The following is a 26439-nucleotide window of genomic DNA, read 5'->3' on the forward strand; positions in this document are numbered from 1 at the left end:
TCTTGTTGGCAGCTGGGGAAGTTGGGAGAACTGTTCATTCAGCTATAGGAAAGGAGATCCTCACTCCCAGACTTGCAGCAACCCGCCTTCAGCAGGTCTGTGCTGCTGGCAGCAGTCCTTCCTTAGAATCCCCTGTCTTTGATGGTGAGCTGGATGAAGGAAACGCTCTGCTTCAGGAACAGGAGGGAGCAGTGTTCAAGTTGTGAGTGGAGCAAAAATACCCTCAGAGTGGGTACGGAGGTGCACGGGTCAGAACGATGCAGAACTTGGCTAAAGACAAAACCTTCGCTATATTAGGCCTCATGCTCTAGCCTCAGCAGTAATCAGAGTGGGATATGCCACTGAGCACAACAGGTATTCATCTCTATCCTTTTGTGGCTTGGCTTTGCTAGAATCCTTCTGGAATTTGGCAATACACACAGGTTCTGTGTTTTTCTGCACTGGCAGCTGTTCCTCCTCCATCCTTCAGCACAAGCACTGCTTATCTCAGTCATCAGCCTATTGAGGCCTCAGAAATGAAAGGAAAATCTTTTTCGATCTCCTAAGTCCCAGGAGAGGTTCTGTTTCCCAGTGCAATTCTTCTTTCCGGCACTACTGGCAATAATCAGCTCTACAGGGCAGAGGAAAGGGAGAGCAATCTCCTTCTTGCCCATTAACATAATCCACGTGCCTGGTATGTTCCAGGAAGGAACAATTTCTGCATTCCTCCTGGCACAGGGACCACCATTAACCCCTTCCACTACATACGCAAGTTGCAATCAGTCAACAAATGCCATTTAATAGAACAGGATTACTTGTATGCCTCTTGACCAAGTCTTGGGGCAACAAGTTTTTGCAATATGCCAAACCTGACAGTGAAGGATTGCTATGGAGAATTTGACAGCTCTGACAACATTAACAACATCAACAGCTAAGCTACACAAGCTCAGCTATAGAAATAGAACTTGCAATGGAAAAAGTGAAGGTATTAGAAGTGTCTTTTAGCTTATTCTGTCTAACAGGGCCATACTACTTTAGGTTGCTGTATGTATCTCCTGAAGTATTAGCTGTATGGAGATCCTTAGCTTAACAGATATTTTAACAGCTGTTAAAAGCAGAGGCCATCCACCCATCCGTCCCCAAGGCTGAGAAAACCTTCTGATATATAATTATAGCATGTAAAGTATAAGGAAAAGAGCGATTTTGACCTGAAGACTAACAATACAAGCTGCAGGCTTTCTGGTTTTCTCAAGACCATACATATGAATTATTTTCACAGTCCTTAGATAAAAACACAGTGTACATAACTGTTATAAGAAGGAATAAGACAAGAATGATCACCCTACAAGCATTGGCCTAAGCTCTGATGGGTGATGATCAGGCCCTCAATCTACTACAGCTTCCCTCTGTAGCCGCAGGGAAGGCCCTTAGACCTGGTTCCCAGTATAAAGCGTAATGGGAACAACACAAAAATCACCCTACATAATGATATTTATTATTACTACATCCTTCATAACTAGCCTTTAGATAATCATTTCTTTTCATGGAAGCACAGAAAAGAAATATTAACGCAGCAGAATCTAAATTCCAGGAAAAGTTCTCGTATCCATCTCCATGGCAATCGCATCCTGTCTGCGATGTGACAACCCATTCAACAGTCAGGAACAGTGGGAGGAATGAGCTCTAAAATTAATATTTCTTCTTATTTCACCTCTTAGCTCCTGATTCATTTATGAGCTGAGTGATTTCCATGGTGGTTCTGCAGTAATAATACATTCACTGCCAACCACCCAATGCCGGTCCCCCTTCCCTTGTCTTCCACGCAGGATACTTACAGCGTTGGGCGCTCATTCCCTACACTGACTCCTTCCTCCCAAATAAGTTCAGGTTTTCTCTGTATTAGTCATTTTGCTGAATTCAGGCAAGCTGTTCTTAGTTCTAACACTGCATGTCAATTCGGAAACCGAATCCGTCCTTCCCAAAATCATCTATCAAGTATGTTCTTAACTGGGCTCGAAATTCCGAGCTCTTTTTCAACTTGAAATGTCAAACCTGACTCATCCCAAACCCCAGCGCCACAGCAACTCTGACCTTGTTGATTTTCCAGCGAACTGGCTCCCTAAACAAACTTCCCCTCGTGTCAAGTCTGGTTTACAACAGTCAGCGCCTATAGAAATCCATGACCTAAAATCTGTACTTCTGAAATCCTAATGGGATTTATTGTATAGATCGCCTTCTCATGCATGACGGTACTGCCTATCAAAACGTTCATTTGGGTGATAAGCTATCTGAGGGTACAGGAATGCATTTAAACAAGATAAATCTGGAAGTTTAAGGTTGATCATCTCTATTTGGGATTAGCAATGGAATTTCTGCACAAATGTTCATAGATCTTTCCAGATAACACCCAAAGACTCGGGCATACAAACGTTCATAGGGGCCAGGGAACGTGGCAGAACACACGACTCCCTCTCTGCCAATTCTCAGGGTTATGCTGTAGCTACAGCAACCACTCGGATGAGTAATGTTGAAAAACAGCTCTTGCGCTAAAAAGACCACTAAATACGCATCCATGTTCTGGATTTATCCAAGTTAAGAAGAGCTGACAATACCGTGCACTGCAGCTTCTCTTTGGACTTGTCATTTATCGTGTCTCTCTCACACTGGCATGACTTGAACCCTAAACAAGCGTTTTGCGAGGCCATGGTCAAGAAACAACATGGCAAGGGATGGTTGCTTTGGGGAATGAGCATCTCGAGCAGTCCACAGTGCTGCTTTTCTCCCTAGGATGAACTTCCTCATGCTTCCTTAACAGCCAGGAGGGGAAGCTGGGAACTGGAGCTAAAAATCTGGGGGATGCTCTCTGCATCTCTAGGCAAATCGTTATCATTTCAGTTGCATGGGCCTCCCCACTCATTTCACTTACAAGTTCTCACTGCGAAAGCGTGGGGTAGATTTCTTTGTCAAATCTGGTTTCCACGGGCTTTGCGGTTCCTGGCCTTTATTTTCCCTTCTTAACTTTAAGCAATGGGCTATTTCTGGCCTGTTTCTCCTTGAAAAATGCCACCAACATACCCTGGAGCACAGTGGTCTCAAGAGTTCGGAGAATCGAGCAGCAGAAACCTTGGTGTTTGGTGATGCTGTAGCTAAGCTCCGCGGTCTGCTTTAAGCTAAAATTGCTGTGTGAGGTGACAGCTCTGGCAGGAAAAGCAGCAACAGTATTTCCAGCAGTAGCAATTTCAAGTTCATTATGCAAAGCTTTCCCTCGAGGCCGTTTTCTTTGTGTTTTTCTTGTTCCCATTGCTTCTTGCTTGCTTAAAGCTGACAGCAAGTGCCCTGCTTGATTTTCACAGAACTGCATTTTTCTATAGGCAAAAAAGGACCTGCAGTTTTGAGGAAAATGGAAAAATAAATCCTGGAGAAATCTGTCTGCTATTGATGAAATACAAAATATCCCCCCTTGCATTCAGCACGGATGTATAGGCCCATGTGGCATAGCAGCTTCTGAAGGTCTGGAGGAGAGTTCTGAAAAGAAAATTGCTTTTCTAGAGAAAGATGGGGTAAAAATACTCAGCCTTTTTATCCAATCAATTCTGTTTTCAAAATACATTTACCTTTTTTGTCGGTATATGTATACTCATGGAGGGCTATGTCCTTTTCAGGAAAGACAGGCCAGCCAGGCGGGGTGGTGGAGTTGCTCTTTATGTACGAGAGCAGCTGCAATGTACTGAGCTCTGTCCAGGAACAGGGGATGAGGGAGTTGAGAGTCTGTGGGTGAGAATTAAGGGGCAGGCTGGCAGGGGCGATACTGTTGTGGGTGTCTGTTACAGGCCACCAGATCAGGGTGAGGAAGTTGACGAGGCCTTCTACAGGCAGCTGAGAGCAGCCTCACAGTCACAGGACGTGGTCGTCGTGGGGGATTTTAACTTCCCTGATGTTTGCTGGAAGGACTACTCAGCAACCCAGCCACAGTCCAGGAGGTTCCTCCAGTGCATGGATGATAACTTCCTCATCCAAATGGTGGATCAGCCAACCAGGAGAGGAGCTCTGCTGGATCTCATCCTCACTAACAAGGAGGGTCTGGTCGAAGCAGTAAAGGTTGAGGGCTGCCTTGGTTGCAGCGACCACGAGATGGTGGAATTCAGGATCTTGTGTGGTAGGACCAGTACAATAGCAAGTAGAATTGCAACCCTGGACTTTAGCAGGGCAAACTTTGGCCTTTTCAAGCAATTGCTAGGGGAAATCCCATGGGCAAGGCTGCTTGAAGGTAAAGGGGCCCAAGATAGTTGGTTGACGTTCAAGAATTGCTTATTCCAAGCTCAAGAGCAGAGCATCCCGACACATAGGAAGTCAAGGAAGAGGGCCAGGAGACCTGCGTGGCTAAATAAGGAACTGCTGGGTATGGTCAAGTGGAAGAGCAGAGTTTATAGGTCATGGAAGGAGGGGCTGGCCACTCGGGAGGAATATAAGGCTGCTGCTAGAGGATGTAGGAAGGCAGCTAGGATGGCTAAGGCCTCCTTAGAATTAAATCTGGCCAGAGGGGTCAAGGACAACAGAAAGAGCTTTTTCAAATACATAGCTGATAAAACTAACACCAGAGGCAAGGTTGGCCCACTGATGAACGGGATGGGTGCCCTGGTGACAGAAGATACTGAGATGGCAGAGTTATTGAATGCCTTCTTTGTCTCAGTCTACTCTGCCGGAGGCAGTCCTGAAGAGCCCTGTACTCCTGAGACCTCAGATGAAGTCAGGTCACTGGAGCAGTTTGCCTTAGTCGACGAGGAATGGGTTAGGGACCAGTTGAGCTATCTGGACATCCATAAATCCATGGGTCCAGATGGGATGCACCCGCGGGTGCTGAGGGAACTGGCGGAAGTCATTGCTAGACCACTCTCCATCATCTTTACCAAGTCTTGGGAAACGGGAGAGGTGCCTGAGGACTGGAGGAAAGCAAATGTCACTCCAGTCTTCAAAAAGGGCAAGAAGGAGGACCCGGGTAACTATAGACCGGTCAGCCTCACTTCCATCCCTGGGAAAGTGATGGAACACCTTATCCTTGATGCCATCTTAAGGCATGTCAAGGACAAGAGGGTTATGAGGGGCAGTCAACATGGCTTTACCAAGGGGAAGTCGTGCTTGACCAACCTCATAGCCTTTTATGAGGAAATAACATTGTGGATGGATGATGGCAGAGCGGTGGATGTGGTCTACCTTGACTTCAGCAAAGCATTTGACACAGTCTCCCACAGCATCCTCATAGCTAAATTGAGGAAGTGTGGTCTGGATGATCAGGTAGTGAGATGGACTGCAAGCTGGCTGAAGGACAGAAGCCAGAGAGTTGTAGTCTATGGGGCGGAGTCCAGTTGGAGGCCTGTATCTAGTGGAGTGCCTCAAGGGTCAGTACTGGGACCAGTATTATTTAATATCTTCATCAATGATTTAGATGAGGGAATTGAGTGTACTGTCAGCAAGTTTGCTGATGACACTAAGCTGGGAGGAGTGGCTGACACGCCAGAAGGCTGTGCTGCCATCCAGCGGGACCTGGACAGGCTGGAGAGTTGGGCAGGGAGAAACTTGATGAAATATAACAAGGGAAAGTGTAGAGTCCTGCATCTGGGCAGGAACAACCCCAGGTTCCAGTATAGGTTGGGGAACGACCTGTTAGAGAGCAGTGTAGGGGAGAGGGACCTGGGGGTCCTAGTGGATGGCAGGATGACCATGAGCCAACACTGTGCCCTTGTGGCCAAGAAGGCCAATGGCATCCTGGGGTGTATTAAAAGGGGGGTGGTCAGTAGGTCGAGAGAGGTCCTCCTTCCCCTCTACTCTGCCCTGGTGAGACCACATCTGGAATAGTGTCCAGTTCTGGGCCCCTCAGTTCAAGAAGGACAGGGACCTGCTGGAGAGAGTCCAGCGCAGGGCAACTAAGATGATGAAGGGAGTGGAGCATCTCCCTTATGAGGAAAGGCTGAGGGAGCTGGGTCTCTATAGTTTGGAGAAGAGGAGCCTGGGGGGTGACCTTATTAGTGTCTATAAATATATAAAGGGGGAGTGTCATGAGGATGGAGCCAGGCTCTTCTCGGTGGCAAACAATGATAGGACAAGGGGTAATGGGTACAAACTGGAACACAAGAGGTTCCACTTAAACTTGAGAAGAAACTTCTTCTCAGTGAGGGTGATAGAACACTGGAACAGGCTGCCCAGGGGGGTTGTGGAGTCTCCTTCTCTGGAGACATTCAAAACCCGCCTGGACACATTCCTGTGTAACCTCATCTAGGTGTTCCTGCTCTGGCAGGGGGATTGGACTAGATGATCTTTTGAGGTCCCTTCCAATCTCTAACATACTGTGATACTGTGGTATATATACGGTCATGGCCATTTACAAAAGAAAAACAGCAATATAGGGTTCCACATCTAACAGTCAAACAATACCTGCTTCTTTCTCTGTGTTGCAGAGTATGGCTATACGCTACTGAACACTAATATTATTTCTGACAGGGAGAAATATTCTTTACTGCTCTTTGCCATACAGAGCACACGTAGTGAGGACGTAACAACAGTAAAGGTTGCTCACTTCATGAAGTCTTCATTGCTGTTTGAAAGCAAAAGGCACATAAACCCCAAGCAACCAGGGAGCTTCAAGCACATATAAGGTAGAAGCTCTTCCCTGTGAGGGTGCTGAGGCGCTGGCACAGGGTGCCCAGAGAAGCTGTGGCTGCCCCATCCCTGGCAGTGTTCAAGGCCAGGTTGGACACAGGGGCTTGGAGCAACCTGCTCTAGTGTGAGGTGTCCCTGCCCGTGGCAGGGGTTGGAGCTGGAGGAGCTTTAAGGTCCTTTCCAACACAAACCAGCCTGGGGGTCTATGATAATCGCAGAGACATGGACAACCACATCATTCACCGAATTATCTTCATTCACTACCATATAACAGAACAAAATTACATGTTTTAAAGTCCAGTGTCTCTGAAACCATCCTTTTGGCTTTTTCTCCCTTCTTTTTATTTTTTCCTAACCAAGCTCGTGTATGCAAATCGTATCTCCAGAACATGCCTGTCTTACCCAGCAAGCAAAGACTCTGCACAGCAGCACACTGTCACCAGGGCTGGAATCCCACAGTGCTACAGCAAAATCTGGTTATCTAGAAGATCATTTAGAGAAGCAGTTACCAGGACCCTGCTATTGTGAGTATCTAAGAGAAGGGCCTTGTGCCATCACCACAGAGGGTGAATGCTGGTGTGTGACAGCAGGTCCTTCATTTGAAACATAGAGGAGCATCACAAACTGGTTTGGGTTGGAGGGACCTTCAAAGCTCATCCAGTCCAACCCCCTGCAATGAGCAGGGACACCTTCAACCAGAGCAGGTTGCCCAGAACCACATCCAGCCTGGCCTGGAATGTCTCCAGGGATGGGGCATCCACCACCTCTCTGGGCAGCCTGTGCCAGGGTTTCACCACCCTCACTGTAAAGGATTTCTTCCTCCCATCCAACCTGAATCTCCCTCTGTCAGTTTAAACCCATCACCCCTCGTCCTGTCGCAACAGGCAAAAGTCTCTCCCCATCTCTCTCACAGGCCCCTTTTAAGAGCTGAAAGGCTGCAATAAGGTCTCCCCAGAGCCTTCTCCAGGCTGAACAACCCCAGCCCTCTCAGCCTTTCCTCACAGCAGAGGTGCTCCAGCCCCTGATCATTTGTGCTGATGCTCTGCAACAGCAGCAGAAGGACAAGCAAGCAGCCCCATGGGGTGCTCTGTCCCTCCCTTGGTGGGACCATTTGCTCCAGATTCAGCCCACTTTACCCACTGTGCTTGCCATCCCATCCCCTCCTCATGTCTCCTAAACCCTTTATATTGCTGTGAGATGATGAGTATCCACTACAGTTCTCCAGGGGGTTAGAAATGGCCTGGACACTAGGAAAATAAGCTCCAGTAATGCTAACATGTCTGAGGACAAGGAAGTGTCTGGTACCCGGCTCCAAAACTATCTAACTGCTGGCATGGTTTCACAATGCTGAGACAAGTATTCCTGGTGAGCACATTCCGAGAGGCAGTGGGTAACAGATTGTGGTGAGAACTTTGGGCTTTTCTCATTTTAGAAACGAACATCCAAAAGCTAGGAAAAAAAATTATTTATCTAGAGAAAATTCTTCACATTTAAAAAAAACCACCCCCAAATTAAGTAATTTTGATCTGAAAATGGTGAGAGGAAGAGAAAAGAATGAATTCAAACCTGCCTTCAAAAAGCATCAATTCACATTTCAAAAGATAAAGTTACTTCAAGCTGAAAGACTCCAGAGAAGGTTCTTCAAATAGGTTTGAAGTTGCTCTCATTCTCTTTTTACAAAAGCAAGGATGCCATTGCCCAGAGTTTCCAAGCTCCACGATTCACTCACTCCACAAACATGTCTCCTTAGGAAGATGGGCTGTACCATGACCAGAGATCCACTGATTTCAGTCTACTGATCTCTGAATGGTACCTGAAAAGGGTTGCTGTTACATACAAGTACTTCATTGAGGATTTTGAAAGAGAACTGTTCATCAGATGTGGAGGTTTTTTGCAGGTGCTTAGCTTCAACCTTTAAAACACCCTAATACTGGAGAAACAAAACATTCCTAGCCCTACCATTTATCTCCCCCATCAGATGAATTCCATATGGCATGTTCAGCTCTGCACTCAGCTCTATTAAGGAAGTCTTCTATTGGACTTCAAGTGATCCATGTGAAAAAGACTGCAGGTTCCTTATGGCCTGGCCATGGTAAACCCCTTTGTTTCTTGCCAGTCCAAGAAAGCAGTACTTTGTTGTCTGTTGAGAGAGATTGGTTTCTTAACCCTTCTGCCCATCTTGCAAACATCATTCCTTGATGAGCACAATCCCAATGCTTAGGATACCCATAGCAACGATCATCTCCAACAGCAATCTTACTTAATGCTTTAAGCCTTAAATGATCTCCACAACTGCACTTTTCTACCCAGCATGAACATTCAGTTGCAAAATTCAATATAAACGGGCTTTCATCCCTGTTTGAATGAAGACTGATCACATAAAAGGCATCTCTTAAAGATTCTGCTCACACAGTAGTGGTTTTACAGTCAGCATGTGACTGGAGCCAACTGTTCCCAGAGGCTCAGAGGAAGGAGAAGATCTGAATTTCCTGCTTTTCACACTGCCTTACTTCTATCTCACTTCTACTCCAGGCCATTTGGAGGTGCATTATTCCTGCAATCAGAAATGCCATCCCCACCAAACAACTGAAACTGAAGGGCCACTGTATCAGTGTAAGCACCCTGTGTTTTAATATAACCATGAGAAAACCATGTTGCACATGCGGTTAGTGCCACAAAAATGGAACCTGGATTTTTGTGGCAAAACACGTGCCTGCAAAACATACACACGGGATTGGGTTTTACTCGTGTTTGTTACTGTCAATTAAGATTGGATTCATGATGCTAAGTAGGCAGCTCACTGAAACAATTTTACACTTTTCTATTAAAAATAATCTTCACAATACAATAGCTTTCATTGAAAGCGCATAACTAGCTCCATTCCTATCATGGCCTCTGCACTAGCATCTCTACCTTTACAATTCTCTTAGGCTAATTGCCAACCCATCACATACACTAAGGCCATTATCTTCTTCTAGTTGAAATCAAAAGTAATATCCCCACTAAATGCAAAGGGGCTGGATTAGCTGTGAAAACCTGTGGCACTCTAGATTAAAACCAACGCTTCAGCCAAAGTGGGGAAACACATCTTAGCTATGCCATCATCTTGGGAATGCCATCCCAAGAAGACAGGAAAACGAAACTAGGAAGCTAAGCCAATTTTACAAGGGAGTAGTACTAAATAGTTGGGAAAGAGGTTTAACAGGTCCAATACATCAGAAAGAAAAGTCTACAACTGCAATGCTCACTGCTGACTGTATTACCATAACATTATTCTTCTCAGAGAATACTTTCTCATCTTTACATTGTGAGCATTACTGCAAGGGTTCTGACCTAGAGCTCTGACTTTAGTCTGAGCCATCTCACATCGGGGTTACTTGTGCGTAATATGTACTCTCAGCATAAAACCAGCAGTAAAACTACTGAGTAACAAACCCTGAGAGCATTAATCTGCATTTCTAGTGCCTCTGAAAGCCAGGAAGCAAATGACCAAATAAAAGCTTTCAAAGAAAAAGCAGAGACTGTGACTTGCATTGACGGCAACACAGTCAAAGCAATGAATCCAATGGCTCTACCAAAAGTAACTTCTGGAGCTTCCCTGACTTCCCTGATGTTATTCCTGGCATGGTCACTAGAGACGCTGCTCAGTGAGAAAGGATGAGAGAGAAAAAGAGATGAGAAGTTCCTCTTCCAGGCATGCCCCAAGCAGCCCAGATGTGAACCAACGTGTGACCATTCACCTGCATCTCTTCCCTCAGACTCGAAAGCTGTACTTTCACAGTGTGCAATTATTTCTCCTTGAGAATGTTATCATAATTAATTAATTAAGACACTGAAGTGGTGTTTATTAGAAACAGAATCTTAATGAAAGCACAGAAGTGGGAGCAGAAGTTTTAATAATTGCTTGCCTCTTAACAATGCGATGGCACTGATTTAAGCAGCTTCTTCACAGAACACTGCAGAGCAGCATCATGTCCCATTTGTCTTTATTTGACACACCTACACGTAGAAAGACTGCTCCAGGCACGATTCTGTACCTCCTGCAGATCAAACACGGGGCATTTACTTTATGGTTTTCTGCAAATATGATCTGCACCACTCTCATCACTCTTTCAACTCTGCTACACACTGCCCATTTTACTGCTCCTGCCACGAATCCAGATGGCTGCAGATGTGCAGCTGGCAACACTATGTTGTCTGACCCTGGTTAGGAGTTTACACAATGTAGTGCTTGAATGGAGAGGAAGTCCCAAGTGCCCTCATTAGCACAGCAGCCAATGAGCTGAAATAGGAGCAGCAAGAGTGGGAAATCTTAGCAAAAAATCCCTCATACAGGAAATGCCTCCAAGACAGAGGGGAGATTGTGCACATTGCTGTGAAGACAGCAGAGCATAAAAACAGCTCTTTTAGGCATGCAGTGGTATTCTGAAAACTAATTGTGAAGACTCTAGGCCAAAGTAAGCCCCGCTACTCTTCTTCGCTATGTGACTGTATCTCCTTCCACTCATAAACTAGGGCATAACGCTTTACCTTAACGCTTACCAAAGGATCACCTCCTTTGCACTGTAAAATAGCAGCAAACGTGCTGCTGGTTTAATAAAATACCTTCAGAAAAGCTCAAGTGGTGAGAAAAGTGCTTTAAGGATGAATGAGGCTATTTAAGAATTTCAGATCTTGGGAAGCTTTGACACTGGCTGTCTTCAAGGCAGACTTGAGAAGAGCTGGCATTTGGTCTTCTCTGTGAAGGCAGTAAAGGGGTACTAGATAAAATACATGATCGTTATGTAAATGCGTGAACATTGGCTTTTAATTAGCGGTGCAATTATTGGAGCAATTGAAGTTATTACTAGAAAGAGAAGTTCAAAGCACGCTTGTGTTGAAAGGTGCCTTCACAAGCTCGGCGATATGATCCCTGTTTAGATACTCTGGTGTGTGAACTTCTTTCAGGCATTACTTTTTTGCCATTGCATTTGAGGTTAAGAACACAGGTGAGCTACAAGCCGACCATGGAAACGTGACTATCTGGGGGCAGCAAGTTGTGCATACCCACATCTTGAGTTTTTAAAGGAATAGGCTCTGCTTTACGATTTCCTTCTACTTCTAATCATGCAACAATCACAGTCCATTCAGAAGCAAAAGAAATTCAGAGTACAACTGCAATACTGACTCTTGAAATGAATACGGCTCCATACAAAGATTCAGTCAGCATCACAATACAAAGATTCAAGCAGCATCACACTTATTCCCGTATACTGTTCCACCTCAGGAAAGCCTTGCTGGTTCAAGTAGCATTGAAGCCTGCGATTGAAACTCACCAACACTGGGATGATCAATTCAAAATTACTACATGCCTAGCTCTTGTTTAACTCTTTTCATGCCCCAATCTCCCAGTGCTTTACAGAGAAGCCTGGTTTCACAATTGCCACATGACAGCTAGGCAGTAAAGGCTAAATGAACAACCTGCTTGGGTGCCCACATCCCTTTATGAAGGCAAGGCCTGATAGAGCTCCATGCATTTCTCCTGCCAGCTGCAGATGTCCACGAACTCCTCACATACCCGAAGGCCAGTCTGCCTACAGATCTCATCCGCCTTTGCTAAATACTCTGGAAAGGGTCCCTGTGACGGACTGAAGCGCTGACTTCAGTCGAGCGTGAGTGCTTGGCAAAGAGGGCAAACAGAAGCATTGTTAACAGCCAGACTGTCCTCACCACCATTCACATGAGCACGCTCATGGCCTTCAGTCAAACGCAGCACAAGCTCCTCATTCCTCCCTCGGGCCCTTCAGATGCTCAGACTCACATCTGTGCAATTCAAAAGCACCAAGGCAGCAGCCTCAAGCCTGGCCAAGCCCAGATATGGCCCAACAGGTCCAAGGACACCCCCCCATAGGAACAGGAGAAGCAGAAACTGAGCAGTGAAGAGGTTCTGGACACTAAGATCAATCTGTGTAATTATCACAGTTTACAGTATCACAGTATGCTAGAGATTGGAAGGGACCTCAAAAGATCATCTAGTCCAATCCCCCTGCCAGAGCAGGAACACCTAGATAAGGTTACATAGGAATGTGTCCAGGCGGGTTTTGAATGTCTCCAGAGAAGGAGACTCCACAACCCCCCTGGGCAGCCTGTTCCAGTGTTCCATCACCATCACTGAGAAGAAGTTTCTTCTCAAGTTTAAGTGGAACCTCTTGTGTTCCAGTTTGTACCCATTACCCCTTGTCCTATCATTGTTTGCCACCGAGAAGAGCCTGGCTCCATCCTCATGACACTCCCCCTTTATATATTTATAGACACTAATAAGGTCACCCCCCAGGCTCCTCTTCTCCAAACTATAGAGACCCAGCTCCCTCAGCCTTTCCTCATAAGGGAGATGCTCCACTCCCTTCATCATCTTAGTTGCCCTGCGCTGGACTCTCTCCAGCAGGTCCCTGTCCTTCTTGAACTGAGGGGCCCAGAACTGGACACAATATTCCAGATGTGGTCTCACCAGGGCAGAGTAGAGGGGAAGGAGGACCTCTCTCGACCTACTGACCACCCCCCTTCTAATACACCCCAGGATGTCATTGGCCTTCTTGGCCACAAGGGCACACTGTTGGCTCATGGTCATCCTGCCATCCACTAGGACCCCCAGGTCCCTCTCCCCTACACTGCTCTCTAACAGGTCGTTCCCCAACCTATACTGGAACCTGGGGTTGTTCCTGCCCAGATGCAGGACTCTACACTTTCCCTTGTTATATTTCATCAAGTTTCTCCCTGCCCAACTCTCCAGCCTGTCCAGGTCTCGCTGGATGGCAGCACAGCCTTCTGGCGTGTCAGCCACTCCTCCCAGCTTAGTGTCATCAGCAAACTTGCTGACAGTACACTCAATTCCCTCATCTAAATCATTGATGAAGATATTAAATAATACTGGTCCCAATACTGACCCTTGAGGCACTCCACTAGATACAGGCCTCCAACTAGACTCCGCCCCATAGACTACAACTCTCTGGCTTCTGTCCTTCAGCCAGTTTGCAGTCCACCTCACTACCTGATCATCCAGACCACACTTCCTCAATTTAGCTATGAGGATGCTGTGGGAGACTGTGTCAAATGCTTTGCTGAAGTCAAGGTAGACCACATCCACCGCTCTGCCATCATCCATCCACCATGTTATTTCCTCATAAAAGGCTACAAGGTTGGTCAAGCACGACTTCCCCTTGGTAAAGCCATGTTGACTGCCCCTCATAACCCTCTTATCTAATTATGATCAAACTACTGCTGAGTATATGCTGAAACTCCAGCGTGTCCACGTGTAGTTCTGCATAGAGATGAACTTCTGCACTTCAGACATGAGCCAGGAGAAGTGTGACCATAGGAGCTCCCACCAGTCAGCAGAGCCATGTTATGGACAATCTGTGCACCCACTGTGTGAAATAAGGTACCATATATTATCCTGAGCCTTAATTAAAGCAGGTCAAGCTCAAATACTTCACCTCGTGCTCCCCACAGGCTGTAAGTCTCACATGGTTGGTTACTGCAGCTCTGCTGACCCATGATTAACAAATCTTTAAGCAGAATTAATTCAGTCACGTCTGAGCCCTAAATCACTATGGACAGGTCACAGAAACGTCTCGTACCACCCAAAAGAAGTGTGCTGGGAAGCTGGGTTCCACTTTATTGGTTCTCATATTTAGTACTCGATTTATGAAGAGGCAAACTACAAATTGACCAAAGAAAGTCCTCATAATATTATTCAGAGTTTGAACAACAACAACAAGGTATGATTCAGATCCCTTCTAGAGCCAGCATGAGACCTACCAGCCTAAACCAAGGGGTGTTTCAAAATGTGATATAGAGAAAGGAAAAAAGAATCAGAACAGCAGGATACTGCTGAGCTGACTTCTGATCATGACAGGTTTTCTATATGTCATTTAGAAAACAAAAGCCTCTAGTTTAGGAAGGAATGCCTTCATCCATACTCTTTAACTCTTACGTGGGTGAAAGGCAGGAAGGAATACTACTATTTGTAAAGAAAAAGCCCTTAAATGTGGTTCTGGGCAACCTGAGCTAGTTGAAGGTGTCCCTGCACATTGCAGGGGGTTGGACTGGATGAGCTTTGAAGGTCCCTTCCAACCCAAACCATTCTATGATTCTATGAAAATAGAGCTCTACTGCATTTGTAACTGGTTGCACATTCATAAGTACGTAAGGTTAATGACATTTTCACAGAAATATATAATGGATCATAATTATACAATAGGTAATTATGATACATTTATACAGTACATGCAAAATGACAGGGAGCAGTGTATATGGTCCAGCATGGGAAGCAGAAGTGTAACCCACAGTTTACAGACTATAACCAGAGAGGGGTTTTATGGTGCTTTATACCCCAGGAAATGGCATCCAGGATTGAGAGTCAATTTGGAAGCAGTACTAAATAATTCATTAGATTATCAGCAGATAATACATATATTTATATATATACACACACACACACATAGTAAGTGTTCTACTGCAGATTTCTTAGTGCTTTCCATTGAAAATAAATATATTCTCACCTGCAGATGAATAGAAGTGATCTCAGCAAAGCCTGGTTGCTGATCAGAGATAGCAAGTGCTATAACTTTGGCTTTCCTAGGCCCTCTCCACTACCATGTGCACTGTACCATGGGTGAATATTAAGCACTAGCATATTTACAACAGATCTTAATCATTAAAGCAGCACATCACTTGTACATGGGGTACATCCACCTCAGCTAGGCTTTTTATCTGTGATGGGTGAGGTACCACACCTCAGCTAAATAAGCACCATTTATGATGAAAGCTGGGCCATCACTCACTCCAATCCAGCCCAGAGATGCTGCAAGGGCACTGTAAAGCTCTTTAAACATCACACTGCTTTTAAGGCTGAAAAACACAACAGCTAAAGCTACTTGCAGTTCTACTTTGGCTGTCATTCATTATGCATCATATGGACCCCCATCTTCCCAATCCTGCATGATGCACAAGAATTGTCTGTTGAGAAACTGATTCTTACTTCAAGCCTGCTCTTTTAGATTACAAACAATGCAGACAAATGCCCCCATCATGCAGGATTAGGTAACAACTTCTCACTTCTACATAAGTGCATCGTTTAGAGGACAAGCAGGCATTCAGCTGCTGCAAACAGCCTTGCTCACATCTGCTTGCCACTTTCCTTCCAGAGAGCCCATCAAGGGATGAAGCATATGGCTTCGATAGAGCTGGTGTTTGCAAATAGCATCATAGGAAGCACAGCAGAAATTACACATACAATTGGAAGCTCAGACATAACTTCTGCAGGCCCTGTTTGTATCAACCATCACAGCACAAGAGGAAGGCAGCCAAAGAATTCCCAAGAAAACCCACAATGGTTCTGAATCTTTTATCGTTCCTCCTAGTTACAGCTCTCTTGGATTAGTGGCTTTATGCTGGGATGAAAACACCATCAGACCATCAAACCATGTATTTATCTTGCTATGTGTCCCAACAGGCCAATCGTGACATCTGGTACACAAAGTCGCTGCAGACTTTAACCGTGTGATTTAGTTCTCATTCTTCAATGAAGCCACAAGGCAATTATCCCTTCTCAAAGGAAGGGCAGGACATAAATCGGCTCTTAGCTTTCATACCTCCTGCTGGCACTCCTCCCTTGCTGGAGCCCCCAGCACCTGCACATCCAAAGAGGAGGGCAGCAATTTTTACACATCTTTTGTCTTTTTTCTCTTGTCCCTCCCTCCTAAATGTGAGAATGGAAATAAAAAGCAAGCAAGGAAAAAGAAAGACCAAGGAAAAGAAGCTGCAGCTGCACCCACTGGTTTAAACTATGAAGACAGGGTGCCTCAAGAACAGCGCGATCACAGAGCAATCCACTCTGGCAATTCCTTCTTCAGGTAGTCTTTAGAGCTGTAAATGTGCCAACAAGAGAAGGACACAGAAAGACACTTTAGTTAATTCCCAGATTATTGAAGCAGGTCATAAATCAAGAAGGAAAAGTGTATGTATGTGCAGTTCTCATCTTCTGTTTCACTGCCATTGTCTCTTCCAAAAGAGCATTGGGAGATGGTCAAACCTTGCCGCTGCTTACCTAGCCAAAGAAGCTTACTGGCTCTCCGAAAAAGAGCAACGGCACAGCCTGAACACTTTGCTGGATGATTCCTTTAACTTGCTCCAGAAGATGGACATAAAAAAGGAAACATGAATACTGCACTGCATACACTTGGGACTGCTTTGCCCTGTAACAGCGAGCTGCTGGCAACTCTGCACCCTTGTGTTACTTATCAAGTTGCCTTGATTTCTTTCTAGCAAAAGTGAGAAAACAGCTCAGTCTCCTCTGGGACGCACCGAGGCCACTTCTATTTCAAGTAGCAGAGCATGAGAAAAGTCTGGTTGATTTTGCCCCTGTGCTTTAGTTTTTTCCAATAGTATAGAACCCCAGGCTGGTTTGGGTTGGAAAGGACCTTAAGATCACCCAGTTCCAACCCCCTGCAATGGGCAGGGACATCTCACACTGGACCATGTTGCCCAAGGCTGTGTCCAACCTGGCCTTGAAGTATCAAACTGTCTACAGAAGCTAAAGCGACTTGATACCAGCCATGTCATGGCTTGTATGACAAAGGGACATTCTCTGATGACTACAGCCTGTTAGGAAAGGAGGGGATCCACCTGTATAGAAGAAGCAAGGGAATCTTTGCAGCAGGCTGGCCAACTTGGTGAGATGGGCTTTAAAGTGAAGGGCTTGGGGAGCAGGGTCCAAAGTGGCAATGCTCACACCATCACATCCAACACACACAACATGGGGACTAAACAGAGAGAATTAGAGATGTGAGTACAGGCACAGGGCCATGACCTCACCGCAATTACAGACATGGTGGGGCAGCTCTCATGACTGCAATGCTGCCATGGACAGCTACCTACTGTTTAGGAGACACAGGCCAGCAAGGTGAGGTGGTGGAGCTGCTTTTTAGGTGAGAGAGCAGCTGGAATACATCAAGCTCTGCCTAGGGGTGAAGGAAGAGCAAGCCAAGAGTTCCTGGGTAAGAATTAAGGGGCAGCTAAACATGGGTGACACTGTTGTGGTCAGGAAGTCAATGAGACCTTCTGCAGACAGCTGGAAGTAGCCTCACAATCACAGGCCCTGGCTCTCATGGGGAATGGGCACAAGCTGAAACACAGGAAGTTCCATTTGAATATCAACCATAGAATAACAGAATCAGTAGGATTGGAAAAGCCCTTTAAGCTCATTGAGTCCAACCCTTACCCCAGCCCTGCCAAGGCCACCCCTAACCCATGGCACTGAGGCCTCGTCTCCACGCTGTGTGAACACTTGCAGGGACGGTGACTGCAGCCCTGCCCTGGGCAGCCTGTTCCAATGCCTGAGCACCCTCTGGGGCAGGAATTGTTCCTCAGCTCCATCTAAACCTGCCCTGGTGCAGCTTGAGGCCGGTTCCTCTTGTCCCATCCCTTGTTCCTTGGGAGCAGAGACCGACCCCACCTCACTACAGCCTCCTGGCAGGTAGAAAATAATCAGCCTAAAATAGATGGAAGAAGCATCGGTGAAGGCAGTGCTTTGTTCTGACTAAGGTCAGGAATGAAAAGCATCTCGAGCCCTCAGGTATGAGGTAAATGGACAGATTCCTGGCGCGACAAATTCAGAGAGGACATTTCCAGAGATACTTATTTCTCAGAACTTTAATTCCAGATTGTGTTTCTCCTGAAGATATAACAAACAGGTTAACAGAATACTGGGATGTCCCAGAAACGGATCACAACCCAGCACCCTTTTTCATGTACAGCACTAAGTTACACCAGAGTAGAGCAGTTTCCGTGAGCTACAGGTTAACTGAAAGCTGCACTGACAAGAGCATTTGGAGAACTCAACCTGATAAAATCCAGTCGGTCCCTGATGCCACAGCACATGGAATCCTAGGTGCCAGAAGGAAAACAAGACAGGAGCATGCCCAATCACATCAGCCAGATCTATGTGCTGGAAACCAGCAGAGCACCTCTTTCAGGTCTCTGCATATCCTTCAACAACTCGTGAGCTGCTCAGACCTGGAACTATCAAGAGACCAGCACTGAAGAAGAAAGGGGCTTAAGAAATCTGTGCTGATCCTTCGAAAGGCAGCTTCTCTTTCTCCCTATTCACAGACTGAACCTGGTTTTCTTAAAGCATGAGCGTAGAGCAAGTTCGATACCTGCACAATGATGGCGCATCTCTCACTGTACAGTGTGTTTTACCAGGTATCAAAATCCCTTCCTCAAATGTTGGTGCAGTCACCATCCCTGCAAGTGTTCACACACGGTGGAGACGAGGCCTCAGTGCCATGGGTTAGTGGTGGCCTTGCAGTGCCGGGGTAAGGGATGGACTGGCTGAGCTTGAAGTGCTTTTCCAACCTGGTGGATTCTATGATTCCATCAGAAAGGAGAAAGCGGAATGCCTGATTTCACACATCCACTCTGTGGTTGGCCGTGCCCATTTAAAGATCCATCCAGTCTACTAAAACCCAACAGACTATGCTACTTTATGTCTGAATGGCAGCTCTTTGTTCTATGATGATATTTAGAGGATTATCCTCAACCAAATTAGTTTTTAATTGGTTTACAGAGAAAACAGGAATATGCTAAGAATTCACTTAGGCAAACAGTGTCTATTTTATGCATAAATACCATAATCATCCATTTGTTACTTGAAAATAAGAACAAACAACATTTGCATAATAAAACTGTTTGTACATCTTAATGAACGTGTGTCATTATCCCCTCCTGGCTTTTCTGCCACAGTCAGCGTACATCTTAGGTCCAATACACTGAGCTTTACACCAATCATTGCTTAAACACTTTTGACATTTTAAGTAATCCATATTAGCACTGGACTCATTAAAAGAATCCTTAAATACAGTTAACAGCATTTTGGAGCTAACCAACTTATTAGGATCTACCAGAAAGCAACAATGCAAACCTGATCACCCGGTAGATTCTGAGAGCACAAGAAATGGGCCTCACAGATCTACAAATCACTTCTACTGGAAGCTAAAGGATTTGACTGACGTATATTTCCCAAGCTACATCTGTCATAACGAGTCTAAAAAAGCAACCAGCCCACTGAGCAAGAACTGGCACTTTGGGAAACAGCTTAAATAGCTTTGAGCTCCCAACTAGCACTTTTATGCTTCTTACATATCTGAATAGACTCAAATCGAGCGTGTTTCTTCTCACCTTCACATTTGGCTTAAAGAATAAAATAGAAAAAGGAAGACAAAAAAAAAGGGGGGGGGGGAGAAAAAGTGACTTGAGAATTCCTCAGTACGCCAGGGATTTCTGGACGTTAGTGCTATGGAGAGTAAAAGGATGGGAGTGCAAAGCCAGCAGTACACTTTCAACCCTGAGTCGCAAAGACAAACGCAAGGAAGTGAGCCCACAGGGTACTGCCTCTGCAGGAGCCTCATTCTTCCATCACGGCATCTACTTAGGGCTTTTACATTTTTCCAACGGCAATTTCAACCTCATCTACATTTTGTAGAGCATTTTACTCTTAGGCTGCTCCTAAGCAAATACATCCACTCACTCGAGGCATTACTTTACCTACGCCTAAAGTCTCCTATGACTTAGGAGACCTACCATAAATAATAGTCTAACATTGGAATGAACCACGTATTTTGTTATATGTTAATATGCTGCTGGTTTCAGCTTTTATTTAATAAACAAACCCCAACCAAACAACAAAAACCACCACCAAAACTCCACAAACCAACCCAAACATTTGGGCCCTCAAAATTCCCCAGTGGAAGAACTCAGAAGCTAGAGATTTAGCAGATAAGAAACAGTGCATACACCCTTTAGAGACATCCACAGAACATAGAAAACCAATGTTTTAATGTATTCTGCCTCATTCATGGAGCCTGCATTAAAAAGCTGGGAAACCAACTGGAAAAAGGGAAAAGATGAAGCTCTTCTCATCCTACAGAATGGCTGCCTTTAGGGGTTTCTTATAGATGATGTTATACTCGTGAATCATAGAAAGGTTAGGTTTGGGTTGGGTTGGAAAGGACCTTAAAGCTCATCCCGTTCTAACCTCCTGCCACGGGCAGGGACACCTCACACTAGAGCAGGTTGCTCCAAGCCCCTGTGTCCAACCTGGCCTTGAACACTGCCAGGGATGGGCAGCCAGAGGTTCTCTGGGGCAACTCCGAAGCTGCAAGGACTTCAAGCAGAGATGTCTATTACTGGACAATAAATGCATTACTGTTGAAGTGAACAGCACAACAACTTCACTTCTTACTAGCTTCTGCATCACCTAGGAGATACTGTAGAATAGAGTAGTTCAGCTGGAAGATCATCTAGTCCAAGTGCCTGACTGCTTCAGGGCTGACCTGATTTGTCTAATACTTTGTTAATACTCAGCCAAAGACTGTATGTACATAAACCCAGTAAGTCCCAAGTGCAGAGTACAAACCCGCCTTCCTTCAGTCTCAGTTTTCCCTTTCCATAGCAGAGCACCCGCAAGTCAAGCATTACAGTAGAGTAAGCAATCTGTGCTTCTGCCCCAGGACTCCACTCTCCAGTTCAGACTCCTGAGGAGCTACGACCTGACAGCCAACTGCATTTGTCCTTGGATGGCATGGGGAAAGCAGACAGACTCAGGGATGGAAGCACGGCAGCAATGCTGCACTAGGGATGAAGGAATAGATTAGGAAACAGTGTTTTAAAGACTAACAGGAAATTTTCCAGGCTTAACACACTGCTCTCAGATACACCCCCGTCAAGTGACCCAGCTCATTATTTATGCCTCAGCACATGCATGCTAGAGAATCATAGAATGGTTTGGGTTGGAAAGGACCTTAAGATGATCCAGTTCCAACCCCTGCCACGGACAGGGACACCTTCCACTAGAGCAGCTTGCTCCAAGCCTTGTCCAACCTGGCTTGGTTGCTGCCCTGTGACCAGACACACTCAGCTCTACATCATGGCTTGACACTCGGGTCTGCCACTGTGGCTCTGGTGTGGCACAAGTCCTTTGGACAACCAGCTCTGTGACAGCCTCCCAGCAGCAAGAGACCCATTGCTGACGAGATGATCGTCAAGGCAGATCCAGCTACTGGTACTTTAGTTGTGGGAAGAGGAAAGTCGCTGGAAAAGAACTGATTTAGTTTCCGATTTTAGGGCAACCTCATTTAAACCCAATGCAATGGAGCCATCAGTTGAGTTGCATTAAAAGAACATGAACGTCCTTGAAGCACTTGGCTCCAAATCAACATCCCTTAGAAAGCCAAAACAAACCCCAGTTCCTCCAAATCCCATGGTAAAACCTCTTTGCTGCTCTACCACAAAACTCCAGAAACAACATTAACCTCATGCACTAAACTAACAGAAGGAAAGCAAAAAAGGAAAGGGAGGTGGTAAGAAAACCCTCTCACAATCTAAGCATTTAATAAACTCTGTTCCATGACAATTCACTTCAGTTCCATCCCATTTCATTCACAGAAATCCATTTCCTCCACTGGTATGTGTATCTTCACAGGCAGAAATCCGGCTTTGTGGCATCGGGTTCATCTAGATACGTTAGTTATAGGAAAAGAACTCAGGTTACACAAAACAGCTATAATCAAGCCATCAAAGAGCAGAAAAATGAAATGAAGAGAACCTAATTAATCCCTGTAATCTTGGGGAGGATGCTGCACTACTGCTAAAAGCAGACAAGTTGCTCTGGTGAAGAAATGCTACCTTCAGCATTTCTTTCAATGAAAAGAACAAGCAAAGGCAACGTCTATCTGGCACAACCAAGCACAAGATGTCCCATGCAAACACTAAGTCCAGGAGCACTGCCCAAGGAGAATCAGAGCAGAATCCTACCTGAAGCCTGAAACATGTTGCTGTTACTAAGTAACATGAATGATGAGGCTTTAATGCTGTTGAAACCATGAGATTCCATGGGGCTGAATTCTCCAGTTCATAACATTATAATCAAAAGAAGAAAGTGCAACACAGGCACCACCATCATGGTCTGCTCTGCCCTGACCTCCGCGTGCATGCCATCGGTCTGACTAGGGGAGCAAGCACACTTCTTCAGCATTAGATTCTTCTCTTTTCAGCAACGCTAATTACGAGACAGCCAACCCAAAATGTCACGGTGATTTCTCTGATGCAATCATCAGGCACCTAGGAAATGAATGGAAACTCCCAATCCATTCTGGTGACACAGATGAGGAAAAGGAGGTGCTCCTCATGAACAGCTGACATAATCTTTATGGCTTCCTGAGCCAAACAAAAGAAGCAGAATTAAAAGCAAAACAAACATCAGATGGGAATGACAGGAAGAACATCACCACCCAAAGCAAACCTTCAACATCTCAGTGGCATTGGGGGTTCCAAAGAACAAACAGGTCAATCAAAGCAACACCAACAAATTAACATCAATCAAATAAATCAACATCAATCAAATTAACATCAACTAACTGATGTTAAAATAAAAAGGAAACCACATGGCTACAGAACACGGTTTGCCAAATGATGCTGTTCAACCGTTAGGAAAAAAGAATCAAGTCTGAAATGCCAAGGCTCAGCCTGCCCATGAGGTTTTACGTTGGATACCGTCTGAGACCTCATGGTGCTACAATACAGAAGAGAATTGTGCCTGGAATCACCTTGCAGCTTTTTCTTCTCCTATTTGTTATATTTTCCTGAAAAGGAATTAATCTGTGAAACTAATAATTACTCTCTTAAGAGGCCTTATTTTATCAGGGTTTTTTTTTATCATTCTAATGCTTACAGCTGGTTAAAATAAACTCTTTACAAAGAGCTTCTCTACATGTAGCTGTGCATGCACCTGGGCAGTCTATATATAACCCATTCCTAATGGTTAAACACTCCCATCTCATTCCCTCTTCTTAGCCTTTGCTCCACAGCACGGTCAGGGATTATTAAATGATGCTCATGTCCTTGTAATCTGACAACACAACCAGTACATACAACGACTCAAAGGGAACACATCTCACTGCTTTTCCCTCTCAGCTATTTCCCCCAAGCCCCAAAGAAAAGCAATGAAACAAATCTCCTTTGAGCTACACCTACTTCAACCTGACTGACAGACGATCACATTCCATTAGAGAGACACACAGGTTTAGTTCGCACACACATCAGTAACCGTGACATACGGAGACAACTCAATCCAGCAGAACTGCTCCCTGCGCCTGGCACGTACCAGTCCACCCTCAAAAGCCCGGGCTGACAAGGGGTTTTCTGGTCAGCACTGGGTGAAACATCAGCAAAGCGGCTGCTCACAACCGCGTCCCCTCGAGCGCACCCACCGACACCCGACACACGCTTCGGAAAACGTTATTTGCACCAAAAAGCCCCGAACGGGGCTGGAAATCCCGGCATCAGCAGTTACATAAACCGTGCTAAAAATAACCTCCGGAGGCGCGGGGCGGGCACCGGGGCCGCGGTCGGGTCCCCACCAGCCGCAGCCGCTCCGGAGCCCAACAAGTCTCCCGAGTGGGGTCGCGGTTGGCCCCTTCTTACCACCAGCACGGGCACGCCTGCGGTGAGCGAGTAGAGCAGCACCGGGGGCACGGCGCTGCGGTCCTCCGGGCCCGGGTAGGGCTTTCGGTACGCGCCGTCGTAGCAGAAGAAGCCTTGCACGTTGACGGCGAAGGTGTCCGTGTACTCGAAGTAGTAAGCCAGCATCACGGTCCCTGCCATGATCACCATCTGGAAGTAAAGCATGCTGCTGAGCGGAGAGGGCACTCGCATGTACGTGGGCTCCGGCGGCCGCCGCGCTCCGCCCGCTCCCCGGCGGCATCCACGGCGGCGGCGCTGGGCACAGGGCAGCGGGGGCCCTGCCCGCCGCTCCGCCACCGGCACCGGCTCCGGCTCCTGCAGCGGGCGGAGCGCGGCGGCGGCAGCAGAGGCGGCTTCGCCCCGCCCCGGAGCCGGACCCCGGCCCGGGCGGGAGGAGGAGGAGGAGGAGGGAAGGGGCGGCCGGGGGCAGCGTCGGAGCGGCCCCACCCCGCGGACGTCCCCCGCCTCCTGCGGGTCCCCCGCCGGACACCGACGTGCACGAACCCGTGCGAGGGGCAAAGGATGCTCCAGGAGCACTGAGATGTACCCGGATCGTGGCTGTTTGTAAATGGCTCCAACTGGAAATACAGACTCTGAAGCGTATGGGTAGCTATGAAAGGAAGTGATGTTTAAAGCTTTCGTGTAAGAGCTGTAAAGAAAATGGGCAGCTGGACATGATGCTATTGTCAGCCAAATGATGTCCCAGAGTAAGAGGCCAGTCTGCTCCAGGGCTGGTAAGAACCATGCATAGAATCACAGAATCCCAGACTGGTTGAGGCTGGAAAGGACCTTAAAGCTCATCCAGTTCCAACCCCTGCCATGGGCAGGGACACCTCACACGAGAGCAGCTTGCTTCAAGCCCCTGTGTCCAACCTGGCCTTGAACACTGCCAGGGATGGGGCAGCCACAGCTTCTCTGGGCACCCTGTGCCAGCGCCTCAGCACCCTCACAGGGAAGAGCTTCTGCCTTAGATCTAACCTGAACTGCCCCTGGTTCAGTGTGAACCCATCACCCCTTGTCCTATCGCTACAGTCCCTGATGCAGAGTCCCCTCTCCAGCATCCTTGGAGCCCCCTTCAGACACTGGAAGCTGCTCTGAGGTCTCCACGCAGCTTCTCTTCTCCAGGCTCAACAGCCCCAATGTTCTCAGCCTGTCTCCATACAGGAGGTGCTCCAGCCCCTGATCATCCTCATGGCCTCCTCTGGACTTGCTCCAACAGCTCCATGTCCTTATGTTGGGGACACCAGCACTGCACACAGTGCTCAAAGTGGGAGTGTATACAAACACATAAGATTTCCATTTGAAAATACATCTATAGTTCATACACATACACTTAGGGATAGTCGGCTGTGCCCAATGCTTGTACAGCTTCAGTGTGTGCAGGCTCTAATCCAGATTCCCAAAGCCAAGAGTTAAAAAGTCACTTACAGGTCATCCCTGCCTGCCCCAAAACATTATATGGCCAGGAAACAGTCTTTAAAGGGACACCTTCACCTTAAGGATTCCATTTGGCTACTTAGCAAAGGCTGTTAGAAATAACAAATGAGACTTGATTTATAAGCAAATGGTTTATAATGAGTAATCTTTCTTCCAGTGTTGTACTTGGCCTTTAACTGCTCGTTTCCCTCCTCTCTCTGAAGAATCCTGTTGCCATTCAGTGATGCTAGGCTCTTTGCATTTATTTTTAACCAGCCCTAGAAGAACACACTCTTCATGCCTGCGTTCCACATCTAGGCTATTTTTATGTGTTCTTAACATACTCCCCAGAAGAAGCCAAATTGTTCCATTCGCATGGCACTCTCCAGGCTTCCTTGGGTAGCTCCCTTCCCCTGTGAACAGTATGTAGTGAGACATGAGACATCTGGTGGTCAGCTCTGTCTAGCACAGAGCTTATCTTCCTCATTGCTTTAGCACAGCCCAGTACCCATTACCATACACATAAAAACCTAAATTTCATCCCGGAGATTGCACACAAACCCCCCCATTGTCAGGACCTAAGGCCTGATCCAAAGACTGAATTCAACAGCAGGACTGCAGTGAGCACCACACTCAGCTCTTCTGTTCTGCTTGAGTGGATGGACCAGAGAAACTGGCGTTTCTGTCAAAAACAGGCACTGGAAGGTATCAACCTTTTCCCAGTAACCAGATAATAAAGTACTCCTGTGTTTTGCTATTACAAGCCAACTGCTATTACAGATATACCAATGGAGCTACTGCATATGCAGGAGTTAGAGGGAATAAAAGTCC

The 26439-nt window shown here is 46.4% G+C and overlaps 1 protein-coding gene across 1 annotated transcript in view; it reads right to left on the reverse strand.

The window, feature by feature from the left end:
• PLPPR5 (phospholipid phosphatase related 5) overlaps nucleotides 1-24384 on the reverse strand; it is a gene marked incomplete at both ends in the record, with an annotated part of 50603 nt that extends 26219 nt beyond the window's left edge. Inside the window, one exon of the mRNA XM_080623322.1 lies at nucleotides 24154-24384. Within this exon, the coding sequence (XP_080479448.1) occupies nucleotides 24154-24384 (231 nt within the window). The remainder of the gene's footprint in view (nucleotides 1-24153) is intronic.
• Between the last annotated feature and the right edge of the window lie 2055 nt (nucleotides 24385-26439).

This window comes from Psittacula echo (assembly GCF_963264785.1).
Source record: "Psittacula echo genome assembly, chromosome: 7".
In the NCBI taxonomy this organism is placed as follows: Eukaryota; Metazoa; Chordata; class Aves; order Psittaciformes; family Psittacidae; genus Psittacula; species Psittacula echo.